This window comes from Pinus tabuliformis, chromosome 5_1 (genome assembly GCF_031772625.1).
Source record: "Pinus tabuliformis cultivar Carrire ecotype Pingquan chromosome 5_1, CPIR1, whole genome shotgun sequence".
NCBI classification, from domain to species: domain Eukaryota; kingdom Viridiplantae; phylum Streptophyta; class Pinopsida; order Pinales; family Pinaceae; genus Pinus; species Pinus tabuliformis.
Window position 1 is genome coordinate 523,103,657 of NC_142305.1, and position 15,793 is coordinate 523,119,449.

At 36.7% G+C, this 15,793-nt stretch overlaps 1 protein-coding gene across 1 annotated transcript in view; it reads right to left on the reverse strand.

The window, feature by feature from the left end:
- LOC149165802 (structural maintenance of chromosomes protein 5-like) overlaps positions 1 to 15,029 on the reverse strand; it is a 187,974-nt gene extending 172,945 nt beyond the window's left edge. The window contains exons 1-3 of the mRNA XM_089429941.1: positions 14,847 to 15,029; positions 14,482 to 14,659; positions 14,204 to 14,357 (exon numbers count right to left, since the gene is read on the reverse strand). Coding sequence (XP_089286067.1) covers positions 14,204 to 14,357; positions 14,482 to 14,659; positions 14,847 to 14,947 — 433 coding nt within the window. The 5' untranslated portion in view covers positions 14,948 to 15,029. The remainder of the gene's footprint in view (positions 1 to 14,203; positions 14,358 to 14,481; positions 14,660 to 14,846) is intronic.
- Positions 15,030 to 15,793: the final 764 nt, after the last annotated feature.

Consider the following 15,793-nt stretch of genomic DNA (forward strand, 5'->3'; position numbering starts at 1 on the left):
TGTTTTTGTTGACATATATGTATCAAAAATTAAAAAATATAAAAAATATATATATTTTTAAAAAATCGCTCCCGGATTCGCTCCCAAACCGGGAGCTTCTGAAAATGGTCGCTCCCGCTCCCATTTTCGCTCCCGCTCCCGCTCCCAAGTAACATTGATTTTAGATAACAATGGTATGTTCTATGCTTTAGCACAATTTACTTCAATGTTCCTTATCAACCCAATGACAATTTCCAATTATATCCAACAGCAATCACATTAATATAAACACATTGACAGTAAATGGAGATAGAACATAAAAACATTAGCAAAAGACAAGCCAAGACAAGAGGACACAAGATGTCGCAGATGCTAGGGAAAAAACCTCAATGTGGGGAAACCCTTTAATCAAATCTTCTTATTATTCTTCAATAATTCAGCATAGAGAGAGAGAGAGTACAAATATCAAATTAACTTCCCAAAAACAGTCATGTCAAATCAGCAGTCAATTGCAGCCCCAACCAGAAAGTCAACGATGGTCTAAGCAGCTCCAAAACGTCCTCCAAGCAACTCAGTCAACAACAAATGAATGCGGCCTTCCAATAGGGTCAAAGTCAGCCCAAAACAATGCGGTCAAATAAGTCAAAGGAGGGAGAAAACACTGTTGTAAATTCTGCAGTCAAATCTGAAGTCAAACCAGTCAAATTGTCCCAATCACCCCAATTTTTGTGCCAATGAGTGCGGCCTCCAAAAATCGAAATTTTGCCCAAGAAAGCACAGTCAACACTGGTCAAAGGCACCCTAGTCAACGTTGGTCCTATTTCCTGAAATTTTCGGCCAGCAAACTAACTCATAAATTCGTCCTTCTTTCACACGTGCGGAGTAGAGAAGGTTGCATCCAAGCTGTACGAACCAATCAAGAGAGGAGAGAGAAATATGTGATGAGATGAGTGATGTCCAAATGAGGAGAAAGGTCACTCTTATTTATACACTTCATTGAGGGTGAGGAGACACATCTATTGGGCTTATGAGCCTACATTTGACTAAGGCCGACCTTGACAATTTGTGCATGAGAGAGAATAAATTCAAAATTCCACTTTTGCTTATCAGAATGAGATGATCTTTATATCAAAATTGGACCTCTCAAAAAGAGGAATCCAATGCAATAATCATCTCCATCATATGAGTTGTCCTAAGGTGGAATTTGGCCCTAGTTGCCAATTTTAATAGGATCCCAATGTAAGTGATGGAAAATTGCTTGATATTTATGATTGTCATTTAAATGTTTTTGCTCATTTATTTATAATGCTTTCTTTCCTAATTTCAATGTACTGTGTTATTTATAACATAGTGCATTATATGTATATATATAGATATATTCGTTTCCAAATTTTTGAGGTGAAGTGTGTTCCTGGTTGAGAAACATGTCCCTATTTCCCTTTGTCATGCAACTTAACTGACACTAAATCAAATAGGGAGAAACCAATATTTTTACAAAATAAAATCATTGAAATTTGAGACATATTTCAAAAGTTACTAGTTAAAATTTACCCAAGAACTATTTAGACCAAATAATTTATTTCTTGAAAATTAGTATTGGATGCATTTGGCCAAACTTGTAGCATATAGAAGTTTATTTATGACAACTTCTACCTTATAATAAGACTTGCTGAATATGGCAATTACTTAGGAGGTCTGAGTTGAAATTAAGTCAAACTCACCCCAATTTGGTCAAATTAGTGAGTTATTTTTGAGTTTGTCATTTCTATGTTATTGCTAAATTTATCAACTTATTGTCTAGTTTAAGTTACCAAATTTGTTATCAAGGGCTTCACTAGTTAGTTAAATTGGGGTAGTGATATACCCCACCTAGGCTCAATTCCTTCCCCCTCCCAAAAGTGTAATATGTTTAACTCTTCCAAAAGATGTGGAAGACATGTTATTGCTAAATTTGTCAACTTATTGTCTAGTTTAAGTTACCAAATTTGTTATCAAGGGCTTCACTGGTTAGTTAAATTGGGGTAGTGATATACCCACCCAGGTTCAATTCCTTCCCCCTCCCAAAAGCGTAACATGTTTAACTGTTTCAAAAGATGTGGAAGACATGGCCAACTGTAGACTTAGTGTAGGCAATGGGCAACATTCCTATCCCCTAGTGTTGTCAACAATCCATTTTGGTGTCAATTGGGTGGCACTTTTAGTGAAAAGAAGTTCCTGGAAAGTTTTTGAGTTTCTATTCCATGATTTTTTTAATAAGGCAGTTTAACTTTAGTTGGCAATGGGAATTGTAAGTTTGTGTTTAGGCAGTTTAAGTTTTGTTGCCACTTGTAAATAAATGGTTGGTCAAGCGGGAGTGGTGATATACCCCGCTAGGGTTCATTTCCCCAAACATATTTAGCCCAATGGGAACATAATTGATTGTACAAGCAACAGAGTTGGTGATTAACCCCGACTAGGGTTCCATTCCCAAACATCCTAGTTACCAGAAACGGGATGATGCCCATCGTTTCTTGGAGAAATCGCAGTAGAAACCCAACGACACAGGAAGCACCGTCTTAAATGATCGTTTTCATTTTCAGTGGCCAGAAACAGTTTCTTGTGAAACAAAAACCATTTCTTCTCTGTTTCTGCATTTAGTTTCCAGACTCCGATTAACTCTAGTTCAATTTCTCTTTTCCAAACGTCGATTAACTCCAGTTCAATTCCAGTTGCCTTTTAGTTTTCGAGAAGTTATATTGCTATATACAGAGTCAGAGAACTGCCGTCCACGCCTCAATCTGTTGTGATTTCAACGAAAATGCTTCACGCAGGCTCCAATAGTTGCGTCTAGGCCTTTAAACTTTAAAGTACCTACCTGTTAAAAAAATGGTAACTTTTCGGGAAGTTCAGTTCCAAACTCCAGTTGCGTAGTATTACTATAGTGAATCAAACATTTTATTCAGACAATAGTTACCTTTCCTTTTTTAACTGTGCAGCTACCCATGCAAACCAGTTGCCTTTTTTAGTTGTGCAGCTGCTCATGGTTTTTCAAGGATTTAAGCCGCAAAGGAGAGCAAACTCATCACTCATCAAATGCAGGCAAGACAGAGCCAACTCCCGAGCCGAGCAGCTTCACACCCCAATGAGTTATCTTCAACAGCATCGTCAATTTTATTGTGAACAAGTACAAACTTCAATGTCTACTTTTTCTTATTCTTTTGGTCAATCTTTTTAAGATTACCAAGATACTCGTGAAGGAGGACTTACTAGGAAAAGAATTCCCAACAATGTCTCCATTTAATTTAGTTTTCACTTTGAAAGTAAGCCATTTATGTTCATGACAGAATATGCATACAAGGACTCAGAGGCTTTCTAGTATTGTCGTACTTGTAATATTATCTGCAACCAAACAAAGTTTGCCCAGATCCTTGACTTAGTTTCTATTTGAACTATATGCATCCATTGCATTGAGATTATTTCTGGTATTGTCCTACTTGTAATATTATTTGCAACCAAACAAAGTTAACCCAGATCCTTGACTTAGTTTCTAGTTAAAATCTTCGCATGCATTACGTTGAGAGTAAAAATTTCTTTCTGGTATTGTCCCACTTGTAATATTATTTGCACCAGACACGATATGCCCAGATCCTTGACTTATTTCCATTTGAATTCTATGCATATGTTAGGTGATGGTAAATTTTATTCTAGTTTCTACTTGAATTTTGTGCATACATTAAGTTGATGGTGAAATTTGTTCTCTGATACTCGGCCTAATGGCCTTATATCTTTCATAATCCTTTGTCGGCCTTGGGAATTGTATGTTACTATGTTGTTAACAGATTTGCGTGTAAAAGTTTGCATAAATCAACACTCGAGACAACAACATCACAGGCTTCAATTAATGGACTTCACTTGGATTGTGCACACTAAATGAATTTAAATAGAAATTTAAATGAAACATACCCAATGCTTTTTAGTTATGTGGGGAAATGTGTAAACCACTTCTACTATTTAGTGGTATTGACATACAACTTTGGCACATTGTTTTGTGTATGGTTGTAAAGTCGTAGTTTGTAAACGCTTTCTATATATAATTATAAACATCACAGGAGTCACACGTCTCCAAAGCGACAATTTTCCTGGTCTTTTTGACTGGAATTTTATGACACTATTTTTTGTTTTTATAATATTATATTTAAATAAATTCAATTTCAAATGATGTAAAATTCACAATTTAATATTATATATATATATATATATATATATATATATATATATATATTTAAAATTCTTAATGAAATTAAATAAATGGAAAATTTAAAATTGATCTCTTAACTATCATTATAATGTTCATGGTAATATCTTTCAACCTGCGTTTTTCGAATGAACCAATTGTAAGCATACATAGTGTTCGATGGTTATAGTTATCTTTTTAACATTAAGTCCTCTTCTTTGTGGCTCGACTAAATCATGAATGATCCTCCCTTCTTCCTCAGCCTGAGTCTCAGTTCTCCCCTCCTCAATGATTATACTCTTAATCTCCTCCATGTGTGCCTCCAACTTCTTTTTCTCCATGAAGATATTCCCAAATTCATTCTTGTTCCAAGACTTTATTCTTAGCTTTAGCTCCTTTAATTTTTGTTGGAATACCTGCATTAAACTACCCCTGGGCACCCCAATATCCTACTACCACTTCTCCAACTTGTCCACAAAGTCTTGCTTTTGGAGCCAAAAGCTCTTAAGCATCATAAAAATTGTCAGCAACTGTCCATCATGTAGTACATCAAACTATGCATGTGAATAAATTTATCTCTTCAATTTTTTGTTAATTAATAAATTATACTTTTCTAATTAAGTGTCAATTTATTTTTATTTTTGTTTTTGTAACTAAATTTCAAATATAATCGTACAGATTAAAATTGGTTGTGGCAGAGAATCATCTATTTTTTATTCCACTCATTTCCCATTGCAATGGAAGAAAGTTCATCAGTGTCACAAAGTAGACCACCCCTTTCGCAACAGGTATCTTCCACAGAGGCATAAAAAAAAACCCAAAGCAAAAAAATCCTTTGAGGCAAGGTTATGTTGAAGAAAATGTAACTAGGTTCGGTCTTCATAATGACATGATCTTTGTAATTGATGTAAGAAAGAGAATAAATTATTTTTGTACATCTTGCTTCATGGGTTTCATGAGCAAGAAGTATAATTAGGTCAAAGACTTCTTCTTGATGTCTTTAGGATTTTATTGTTATGTCAAAGAGTCATGTCATGTGTAGAGAAGCTCTTTAAGAGCCTATGTAAAATGTATTAATGTCAACGCAGCCCTCCAAGACCAAGAAAAATTCTCCAAGAGCAAGCACACCGAAATCTGCAAGCAAAACAACAAAGGAATCTTATGTCGGCTCCAAAATGAATTAAAAGGAAATTATTAAATAAATGAAATTCACGTCGGCTCAAGAAAAATAGTCATGACGATTCATGGGTTCATGTCAGCTCAAATATAGGTGGCTCACCATTATAAATACCTCGTCAAGGTATTCACAAAACACAGATCAGTTTCGCAATTCTCTCTGAAACTTCGTGTGAAGATGGGTGCAAGTCTCTGCAAATAAGATGAGACAGATCTCTGGTTTCCTCTCTCAAATCTCGAGTGAACAAGAGGAACAGATTTGCATCACCTTAGGGCAAGAGATCAAGGGTCTTTCTGCACCTCGGATGGGTTTAAAGACAGACAGACTAGGTATTGGATGGTATTGGATGGCTAGAAAGAGCAGAAAGGCAAGCTAAATCTCGGATGCATGGAGGAGCAGACAGGACCTCGAATGAATGGTTGACCTCGGCATAAGAATGTCTCCATAGTCCTAGTAAGCCGCAGTATCAACAGTATGATTAGTCTCGGATCTATGATTGTGAAGGAGCATGACAATCTCAACATTCCTGTGAATGAATCTGCCTCGACATATATATTTGTTATCTCAGACATACATGTATTCTCTGCCTAGATGAAAAGTAGATCTCAGTGGATCTACTTCATAAGCAGTGAATGTAATTCGAAACCCTTACTGTCCTCACTGTCTTGACCTAATGGAGATCACAGTGATCCTGAAGGTGCTATGTCAGTCTCAACATATAGATATATTATAATTACGTTGAAGAGAATTTTGGTGATGACTGTGTCTACTGCAGTCCTAACATTATAAAGAGCAGTGACAATCAAATCAAGACCTGTAGTCTCAAGGGCACAGTAAGCAACTATGATAGTTGCAATCTCGGAATAATGAGGAGAACTGTGATACTGATGACTAGGATGAGCAGTCTCGACAAGGATCATGATCTCATAATGTTACACATTATCTCAACCTACAGTAAGGTGTTGTCACAAGTCATGATATGTTTATTGAAGATCATAGTCTTGATGAAGAGTGTAGAGATCACCTTGGTGGCAATATCAAGGATCAGTCATGGAGTAGATGTTAGAAGCCGTAATGAAGATCGCAGTGATAGCTTCAATGGTGCAGCAGTGATTATGATCTCAGCAGTGATGGAGGAAAGGATTGATGTCTTGGTCTTGGAGAGGCTGAAAGTGTCAAGGGTCATGGTCTTGGTATTCGTCAATGAAATCTCTATAAGAAGAATTTTGCGTGGGTTTTCCTCTCCAAGAAGGAGAAGTTTTGGCCCTATCAGTAAGCCAAATATTTGTGTTCTTGTCTCTTTTGTTTTTTATAGCAGTTTGATGAAGTAAACACTCACACTAATAATGAATGGAACATCAGGCTAAGATTAATTGTATAAACACTTCACAAATTGTTATCATGTAACGAAGAATCACTTTAATTATGCATGCCCTAGATTCTTCAACAGGTTATGGGCAGTTGTGAAATGCACTCAATCTTATAGTGGAGGAGCAAGTGGATCAACTAGTTCAAAGGTTTGGTTGTGCCCTTATTGTAAAACACAAAAAACGAGGAATGTAGGAAGAGTTCGAAGGCATTTACTTGGAATGGGGAAAAAAGAACAAACAACTTTATGTCAGAGTGTACCTAAAACAAAGAAAGCTTCTCTACTTAAGAAATTTAATGAACTTGAAAAGTTGAGACATATTGCTGAAGGTTTAATTCAAACCAACAACAATCCTAGTGGATTGACAATTGGTGGTCCACACTCTTGTTCTCAACATCAAGTTTCTGTTTCCCACCTTGAAAACTTGTGGGATGTAAAAGGGAGGGGAAATCTTGATGCATCCATTGGACAATTTTTTTCGCAAATGACATAGCCTTCAATGTTTGTAGGTCTACTTATTGGAAGAAAATGGTAAAGGGTCTAGTTAACAATGCTTCTAAAGGTTACAAGCCTCCTAGCTATGAAAAAAATGAGAACAACAGTATTATCTGAAGAGAGGGCTCAGGTTGAAGCTAGACTTCAAGATGGTTGGGCAGATGTCTCCATTGTCTCAAATGGTTGAATAGATGTCAACCATCATCCCCTTGTCAATATTTTGGTTTCTAGCCCAAAAGGAGTTATGTTCTTAAAATCGCATGATACCACAGGAAAGACAAAAGTTGGTCCATATCTAACGAGTCTCCTCAAAGAAGCAATAGAGGAGGTTGGAAGAGAAAATGTAATCCAAATTATTAAAGATAGTGCCCCAAACAATGTTCTTGATGGTGGGTTGATTGAGGATGAATAACCAACAATTTTTTGGACTCCTTGTTCTATGCACTGCTTGAATTTGCTCCTAAAAAATATTAATCACATTGCATGGGTTGATAAAACTATAATTGAAGCAAAGATGCTACGACACTTTATTGTTAATCATGCAGCATCCATAGCAATTTATAGGAAATATGCAAAACTTCAGGTTTTTCGATCTGTCGAGACTAGATTTGCATTCGCATTCATTATGCTTCAATGCCTTATTAAAATGCATCAATATTTGAGAGAGATTGTGGTATCAATGGATTGGAAAAGGTGGAAGGGTTCACATACTAAGGATGGCCTAAAAGTTGAGGGCATTATTATTGGTCTTTCTTCATTATTACTGGTCTTTCTTCAGAGGATTTTTGGAAAGTGGAGGATACTGTCACCCTTATTACACCTATGGTTTCCACCCTTCGCATATTTGATAGTGATCAACCATGCTTAAGGGATGTGTTTGAGAGTATGGATCAAATGAGAGACAAGCTTCATGACATAATGGAAGATGAAAATTCTAGGATCGACAAAGACACTAGAAATGAAGTGTAGGAACTTAGTCTAACAAGGTGGAAAATGTTTCATAGCCCTCTTCATTCAATTGCATTCTTACTCAATCCTAAATGGTTTCATAAGAAACCATCTTCAGATGTAGAGATGATGCAGAACTGGAACAGTTTTATAAGTAGGTGTTACGATCATCAGGATCGCACTGCTTTACAACTTGAATTAGAAAAGTACTTGAAATCAGGTGACCACTTTGCAAATGAAGATTTTGCATACAACAGACAACAACTTGGACCCATCGACTTCTGGATGCAATATGGTACAGGGACCCCCTTGCTTCATTAGTTGGCTATTTGTTTGCTTTCACAAGTATGTTCAATAACAAATACCTTTAATGGATATATTGTTTAAACAATTAAGTCTAATGTTCAAATGGTTATGGCTAACATAATTTTAATTTTATTTTACAGGTGACTAGTTCCTCTGCATGTGAAAGAAACTGGAGTGAATATGCTTTCATACATTCAACGAAGAAAAATCGCCTAAGCACAAAAATGGCACAAGATTTGGTGTTTGTACACTCAAATCGACTCTTGTGATCTCGACAACAACTAGAATACAAAACTAGACCCACGAGAATGTGGGATTATGGCGGTTCACAAAATGATGGAAATGTTGAGCTTAAACTTGAGGTGCTACAATACAATGCTAAAGACATACTTGAGGAGACCATGAAGTCTACTGACCAAAATAATGCTTTTGGAATTGACTCAAGCTCAACAAGCATTCCAAAAAATGAGCTTGAAAATATAGATCAGTGTTGTGAAAATCGCGATAATATCACGATATTATCGTTTTATCGCAATTTTTTCCCGAAGCCAATATTATCGCGAGTAATAATCGTGGATTTTTTTATACCCGATAATTTCGAAAAAATCGCGATAATTTGAAAAAATCGCGATTTTTTCCCAATTTATCGCCGAGGGTCAAGGCAGCGCGGTTTTATAAGGGATGCTAAATGTTCGAAATGCAATTATTTTTTAAAGAAACAAATAATTTTTGAGTGGGGCAGCTTAATGATCAAGTCTAGGCCCTAGTATTGATATGCTATTTATGGTAATGTTAAATTCTTAAAATAAAAGTGACATTCTCCTTAATCTTCATTTTCATCATTTTATTTAAATTTTTAACATTACCATGAAATGACTCAGGATGTTTGAGAGTGGTTCCGGCCTCATTGGATTTCATATGGAAAAAGTAGAATTTTAGATTTCATTCAAAATCCAGCAGACTTATCAGTTTTTCAGGATTTTAGGATTGGGAGATTGTAATGTTTCCAGGTGACACCACCTGCTCGAGCTACCCCTGCCACCAGTAGAGGATGTGGTCTACCTCCTATAGCTCCTACTTCTAGTTCTTCAACTTCTAGAGCACAAGCAGACTCCAATGCCAACTCCACCAGCACCAGCATCTACATCTAGAGGGAAAGGGAAAGTTGTGGCATTTTCTCGCAAGAGGGGCAGAGGAAATCAATAGGATTAGACTTTAGTTATTTTCTTCATTTTATTGTATATGACATTATGACATGATGAGATACATTATTGTATTTTTTGTTGATATTTTGAGGCTGAGTTGGGATTCAGGAGTCAGGACTTACTATTCAGGACATGATTCAATGTTATGTGTGATTTTAGCACTAAAAATGATATTAAAAATCTTATATATTAGTTCTTTTATCATATTTATGTGTCAATGTATTTATTTTATGTTTTTTTTTGTAAGTGTAGGTAATGCCTTTCTTTTCTATTTATAGTAACCAAAGAGACCAGATACATCGTGTTGGCGGCCTCAACCTGCCCCGAAGGGAAACCAGGTCTGTTGGCCACCTTAGTTTATTGTATGCATTCCAAAAACAAAATTTAACAAGTCTTTCCATCCTGGCTATATGCACTATACAACTGAAACTACTTAATAAGCTACTAGCATGCATAAAACGGTGAAAGCAAAAAGGTTCACTGAAGCACATAAGAAATTCGAAAGGATCATTCCTTTCTGATACCAGTATTCAGGTCCATATCCATGGGAGTATCCATTGGTTCTGCCTGCCTTGGAGTTGTATGAGCCATCCAGGACAACTGCTGATACATTTCCTCCAGCTTGTTATTCTGCCTTATCATGATAACCTGGAAATTTTTCATTTCTTTTTGCAGGTTTGGCACGCCATTTGCAATTTCGGCCATTTCCTTCGCCACCTGCTCCAGAGCCTTTGCAAGAAGGCGTTTTAACACCCAGTAGATATGAAGAGTCTGCCTATACAGCATCAACCTTCCTCGCGTATTCCCCGGGTCACTGATCTCTTCAGCCCACCCTTCTGTCTCGGAGTCAGACTGTTCCTCCATCACACTGGCTTCCATATCTTCAATGATTCGATGGATTTCTTCACTTGTGCCTTCCCTATAAGCTCTGGCAGCGTCCTGGACTGCTGTCAAAGTGGATCTTCTCCCTCTGCCCTGGTTACTTGGGACATTTGCTGGCTGGTCCTCTTGATTCCCCTGAGTCGGGCTCCCACGCCCTCTGCCACGACCCGGCGCGCCATCCTGTTGTTTACCTTAACCTATTGACAATTTTCATTCACAAAGGTCAGTTTTTGAAGTTTAGCATCAGTGTCTTCCTCAGTTTTCTTTGTGGTTATTCCTCTTCTCCTGCTACAGTCACCGCCATTTGTTTGGATGTTACAATGCTTGTCGTTTTCGAGATGCAAGAAATTAAGAAGGCCTTCATTCATTCGAATCAATTTTTGGGCTAGGGACAAGAATTTCGTATCCCTTCCTTCATTCTCCCCCTTTACCTTTGCATTGGATTGGTTGTTACGGCCCCTCAAGTTTCTTCCTGCACTATTCTCATGGCAACCATTCCTCCACTCATCAAGAATCCTTCCCTGATTCTGACCCAATTGACCCTCCCAAAACATTGCTGAGTGAACAGCGGACTCACAGTACCCCTTTTCTTCCTCAGAGGCTTCAAATGTAATAACTTTATCCATTATACCAATTTTGACAGAGGAAAGGATTAAATGGGTCTCAGAGATAACATACCCGGAATCGTTATCCTCCTTGGAAATTCCTTCCATTTGTGCTTCGCCCTGCTCCTCTTCCTCCCAGCTTAGTTTCCCCTTTCTTCTAAACTTCACCACCTTCATAAAAAACTGCTCATCTGTCCCTCTCCCTCTTCCACTACCATCGCCACTACTGCTAATCTCCTTCATTCCACCTTCCCCACTCCAGTTTTTTGAGAATTGCGCTGACATGCAACTCATTGCTCTGGCTGGAAGGATGGCTTCGTACGTATGGGTTAATCCCATTGTTCTGCCATGATCATAATCCCATCTGCCACCCTCACCTACCTTTTTCCACATCCCAATCGGGGGAATGTATTTATTTTATGTTGTAGATGGTTTAGATCAATGTTACTTGGGAGCGGGAGCGAAAGCAGGGAACGGGAGCGACATTTTCAGAAGCTCCCGGTTTTGGAGCGAATCCCGAAACGTTTTTTATATAATATATATATATATATATTTTTATATTTTGATACATATATGTCAACAAAAACATGTAGAATAATGAATTAGATATAAAAAACATAAAAAAACATAGATTGAACCATACAACAACAATCATCTAGAAGTTATAATCTTCATCAACCACGTCCACAAGTTAGTTACATAGTAACATACAACATATTGAGTCTCATGATTCATCAATCATAAAGTTTCAAGCTTTCAAAATTCAATATATAACATTTATCATCATTGATCACCAAAGTTGTACTTGTAAGCTAAGTGTAACCATTACAACAAATAATATCTAACATGAAATGAAATGTTATAAAATGAAATGAAATGAAACAACTTTCAACTTTCATGAAGCATCATATTCATAATTCAATACTAATGAGTTATAATTGCCAATTTCAAACTTAAATTGTCATATATTGTTTAAAAAAATATCATAATAAATATGAAAGAGTCAATAGTTATAAAAGTTACTAGAAACTAGAAAAGAGAAGTAAATCTATTATCTATTTCTTATGCTTGGGCCTCTTGCCACCACGAGAAATGTCTAATTTTTTAGTCTTGTTGGAAAATCAGGGTCTTTGTCATTAATATCACCCTCTAAGCATTAATATGCAGAGGTATTTTTGTCATTACCTATGTATCTGTATAGGGATCTTTGTCATTAATATCACCCTCTAAGCATTAACATAAGATAGAACAAGCATAGGATGTCAAGTCAAGATTTTGTTTGAGTGATGCGTACATTTTTAGGAGGGTCATGATAGAGGAGTTCGACAACCAATGTCACTAACATCAAGGTACATAGAGGGATTGGGGCTCTTGATTAAATACGAATTCCATACCTTATTACATGACAAAATTCAATGGAAACATTGCAATCCTGAAATCCTGAAATCCTGAAAAACTAATAAGTCTGCTTGATTTTGAATGAAATCTAAAATTCTACTTTCTCCATATGAAATCCAATGAGGCCGAAACCACTCTCAAACATCCTGAGTCATTTCATGGTAATGTTAAAAATTTAAGTAAAAGGATGAAAATGAATATTAAGGAGAATGTCACTTTTACTTTAAGAATTTAACATTACCATGAATAGCATATCAATACTAGGGCCTAGACTTGATCATTAAGTTGCCACACTCAAAAATTATTGTTTATTTCAAAATATATTGCATTTCAAACATTACTACAAAAAAAAAAAAAAAAAAAAAAAAAAGGCAAAACGCTCCTGAAATCACTCCCGAAAAGGCAGGGAGCGAAATTTTTTTAAGGGAGCGATTTCGGGAGCGCGCTCCCGACCCGCTCCCGAGTCGCTCCCGCCCGGAGCACGGATTGGGAGCGGGAGCGGGGGGGGGAGCACTCCCCCGCAACATAGGTTTAGATATTAAAAAATTGAAAAAAATGAAAAAAAAAATGAATATTTTTGTACCAAACGATTTTTTCCCAATTATTTCCGATTATTTCCCAATAATTACGATTTTTTCCGATTTTTCCCTCGCGCTGATATTATCCCGATAATGATTAATGCAACATTGATCTAGATTATTAGGTTTACTTGCATTTTGATATGAATTGTTGGAAGTGACTTTAAAAATACATATATATTCAAAAGTATACATTTAATTATTTATATTTCAAATCTCTTATTCTTATAAATGTTTGTTATTTTCTTGGAATTAATGATAGCTAAATTTTTGGATCTACAAAATTATCACTTCTTTCTTAAAACTAAATCATTATTTATGAAGGTTTCTTTACAATTTCATAAACAAAAACAGAAACATTGCATGTTTATGATTAATGCTTTGTTTATATTGTTCACCTTTAGTATTGTGTTTTTCTCTCTCCTTGTTTCTTATATGCGAACCTCCCAACTCTGTTTCTCGTACCGTTTCTAGTATCACAGCCAAACATGCGACATATTTGAGTTTATGATTTTTTTAACAATGCAGTTTAATTTCCTATACTTGTCACTGTTAACATAACTGGTTGGTCAGGCAGAGGTGATGATATAATGATATACCCGGCCGGGGTTCAATTCCAAAAACACTTAGCTAGTCCATGGGGGCGGTGAGGATGGCTGCATACAGGCCCGGTGTAAGGGATGAACACAGTTCCTAGCCCCTGGTGTCATCGGCATTGCACGTTCGTGTTGATTGGGCAGTGCTAATGGTGAAAGGAAGCATTCAAAAGCTGCGCCTAAGTTTCTGTATTTTGTTAAGTTCATGTTCCCTGATCTTTCGAATAACCTGACTTAAGGCCAACTTTTGCACCAAGTTGACTCGCCATTTCGCAATCGCCAAATGTTGGCCCAGTCCAAATCATGTTACTTTGTTTATCCTTATAGCAAACAGGACTTCCTAAACTGACAACTTGATGACAATTCCAAAGTAGACTAATTCATCGACAAGATCATGCCAACTTCAGCAAAAATGCCCATAAAACAAATTAACATAAGCTTCTCACCCATACCGTTAATCTGCCATTCGGATCTATTCTGTTTGTCAATTTTCCGTGTAATAGTAATCGTCTCTCCTACAGAATTTCCGCGCAAGGAGATCTTTATCCATCCCGACTCTTCTCCTCGTTTCACATAGTCGCCAATATTCGATGCTCTCCCTAGTAGCTGCGGCGAAAACCAGCATTTGTATTCATAAAAAAATCATATTCATTTTCCAGTGTTCACGTGGATTCTTAGCAGAAAAACCCTAGCGCATGATATATACACACAAAACATAGGAAATGTCAACCTGGGGTTCTCCGGCGAGACCTATTGCAATTGCACATACTAGAGAGCTTTTCCCCGTTCCGTTCGGACCAATTACAAGGTTGAGCCGTGACCCTGGCCTGGATTTTATATGGCCGTAGGTCATGAAGTTGTGCATCTCAATTTCGACTATGTTCCCCGGCAAATAATCATCTTCGCCCCTGGACCAATAAAACAACAGAGTGCGACAATTCGCAAATGTAAAAATAATTGCACTGTAGTTCCTCCATATAATAGATATTTCAGATTTAAAACGCATTAAAACCCTCAATGCATAGCCTGAAAGTTGCAGAGTGGAGATTTCCAGAGCAAGAAGGATGGGGATTGTGGAGAATATAGAATACATACCTTTTGAATGATTTTCTGGCCCGTTTGGAAGGCGGCTGATTGTCCGTCCCCATTATTACATGCCCCACTGTTCGAGTAGCTTCTGCTTTTCCGCTATGCATGCAGGGCAGCGCGAACTCCTTCCTTGTGTTTGCAGGGCAGCGCGAACTCTGCTTTTCGCGCCTTTGCAATATATATTATTAAGACAATTCATATTTTTGTCTATGTTCAGTCGTACTTGTTTTGACGTCAGCTGTTTCAATCTTTCGCGGTGTCAAGTTGGGGTCAGCATTCTATAAAATAATCTATGGAACCAATAAAAAGTACCATCTGTAGGTTAAAGTAAAAAGCCACAGAAAAACATAATATATGATGCGAGATAATTTAAGTAAAACAATGCCTATGACGGTGTGAATGAAACTAAATATCGAGCATAGATATTGAAGTAGGGTCATTGCGTAGTGCAATATAGCCGGCACAAATGGTTGGTCTATTTGAATAGAAACTGTTGACAAACAGAAATGGAGAAATGAAATGAAATTTTAACGTTTACCCGATTAGATTACATATAGTTTATGGGATTATTATTTATTTATTTATTTATTTGTGTAATTTAATTTTTTTATTATTTAAATTAATGATGAGTGGATTTAATCTTTTAATATGTTTTTATTAAAAAGATAATGTCAAAAAATCGATGTTAACATATAGTTATAATTGTCTTTAATGTTTCTAAAAGCATCACAATCCAAAATAGAATGTTTTTCAGATTCCACTGCCCTGTAAGTGTTAAAAGTACACACACTCTTCTCGAGCTTCTTTAAGTCTTTTCCACCGACCTGTTTCGCACCGTAGCTGATGCAAGCTAGTTCTTAATTGAGAAATAAGAATCTTTGCTCTCCATGGAATGTTAGCTCCAATGTACTATTTTTGTTGGAGATCACACGTGGAGTTGAATTCTTGAACAT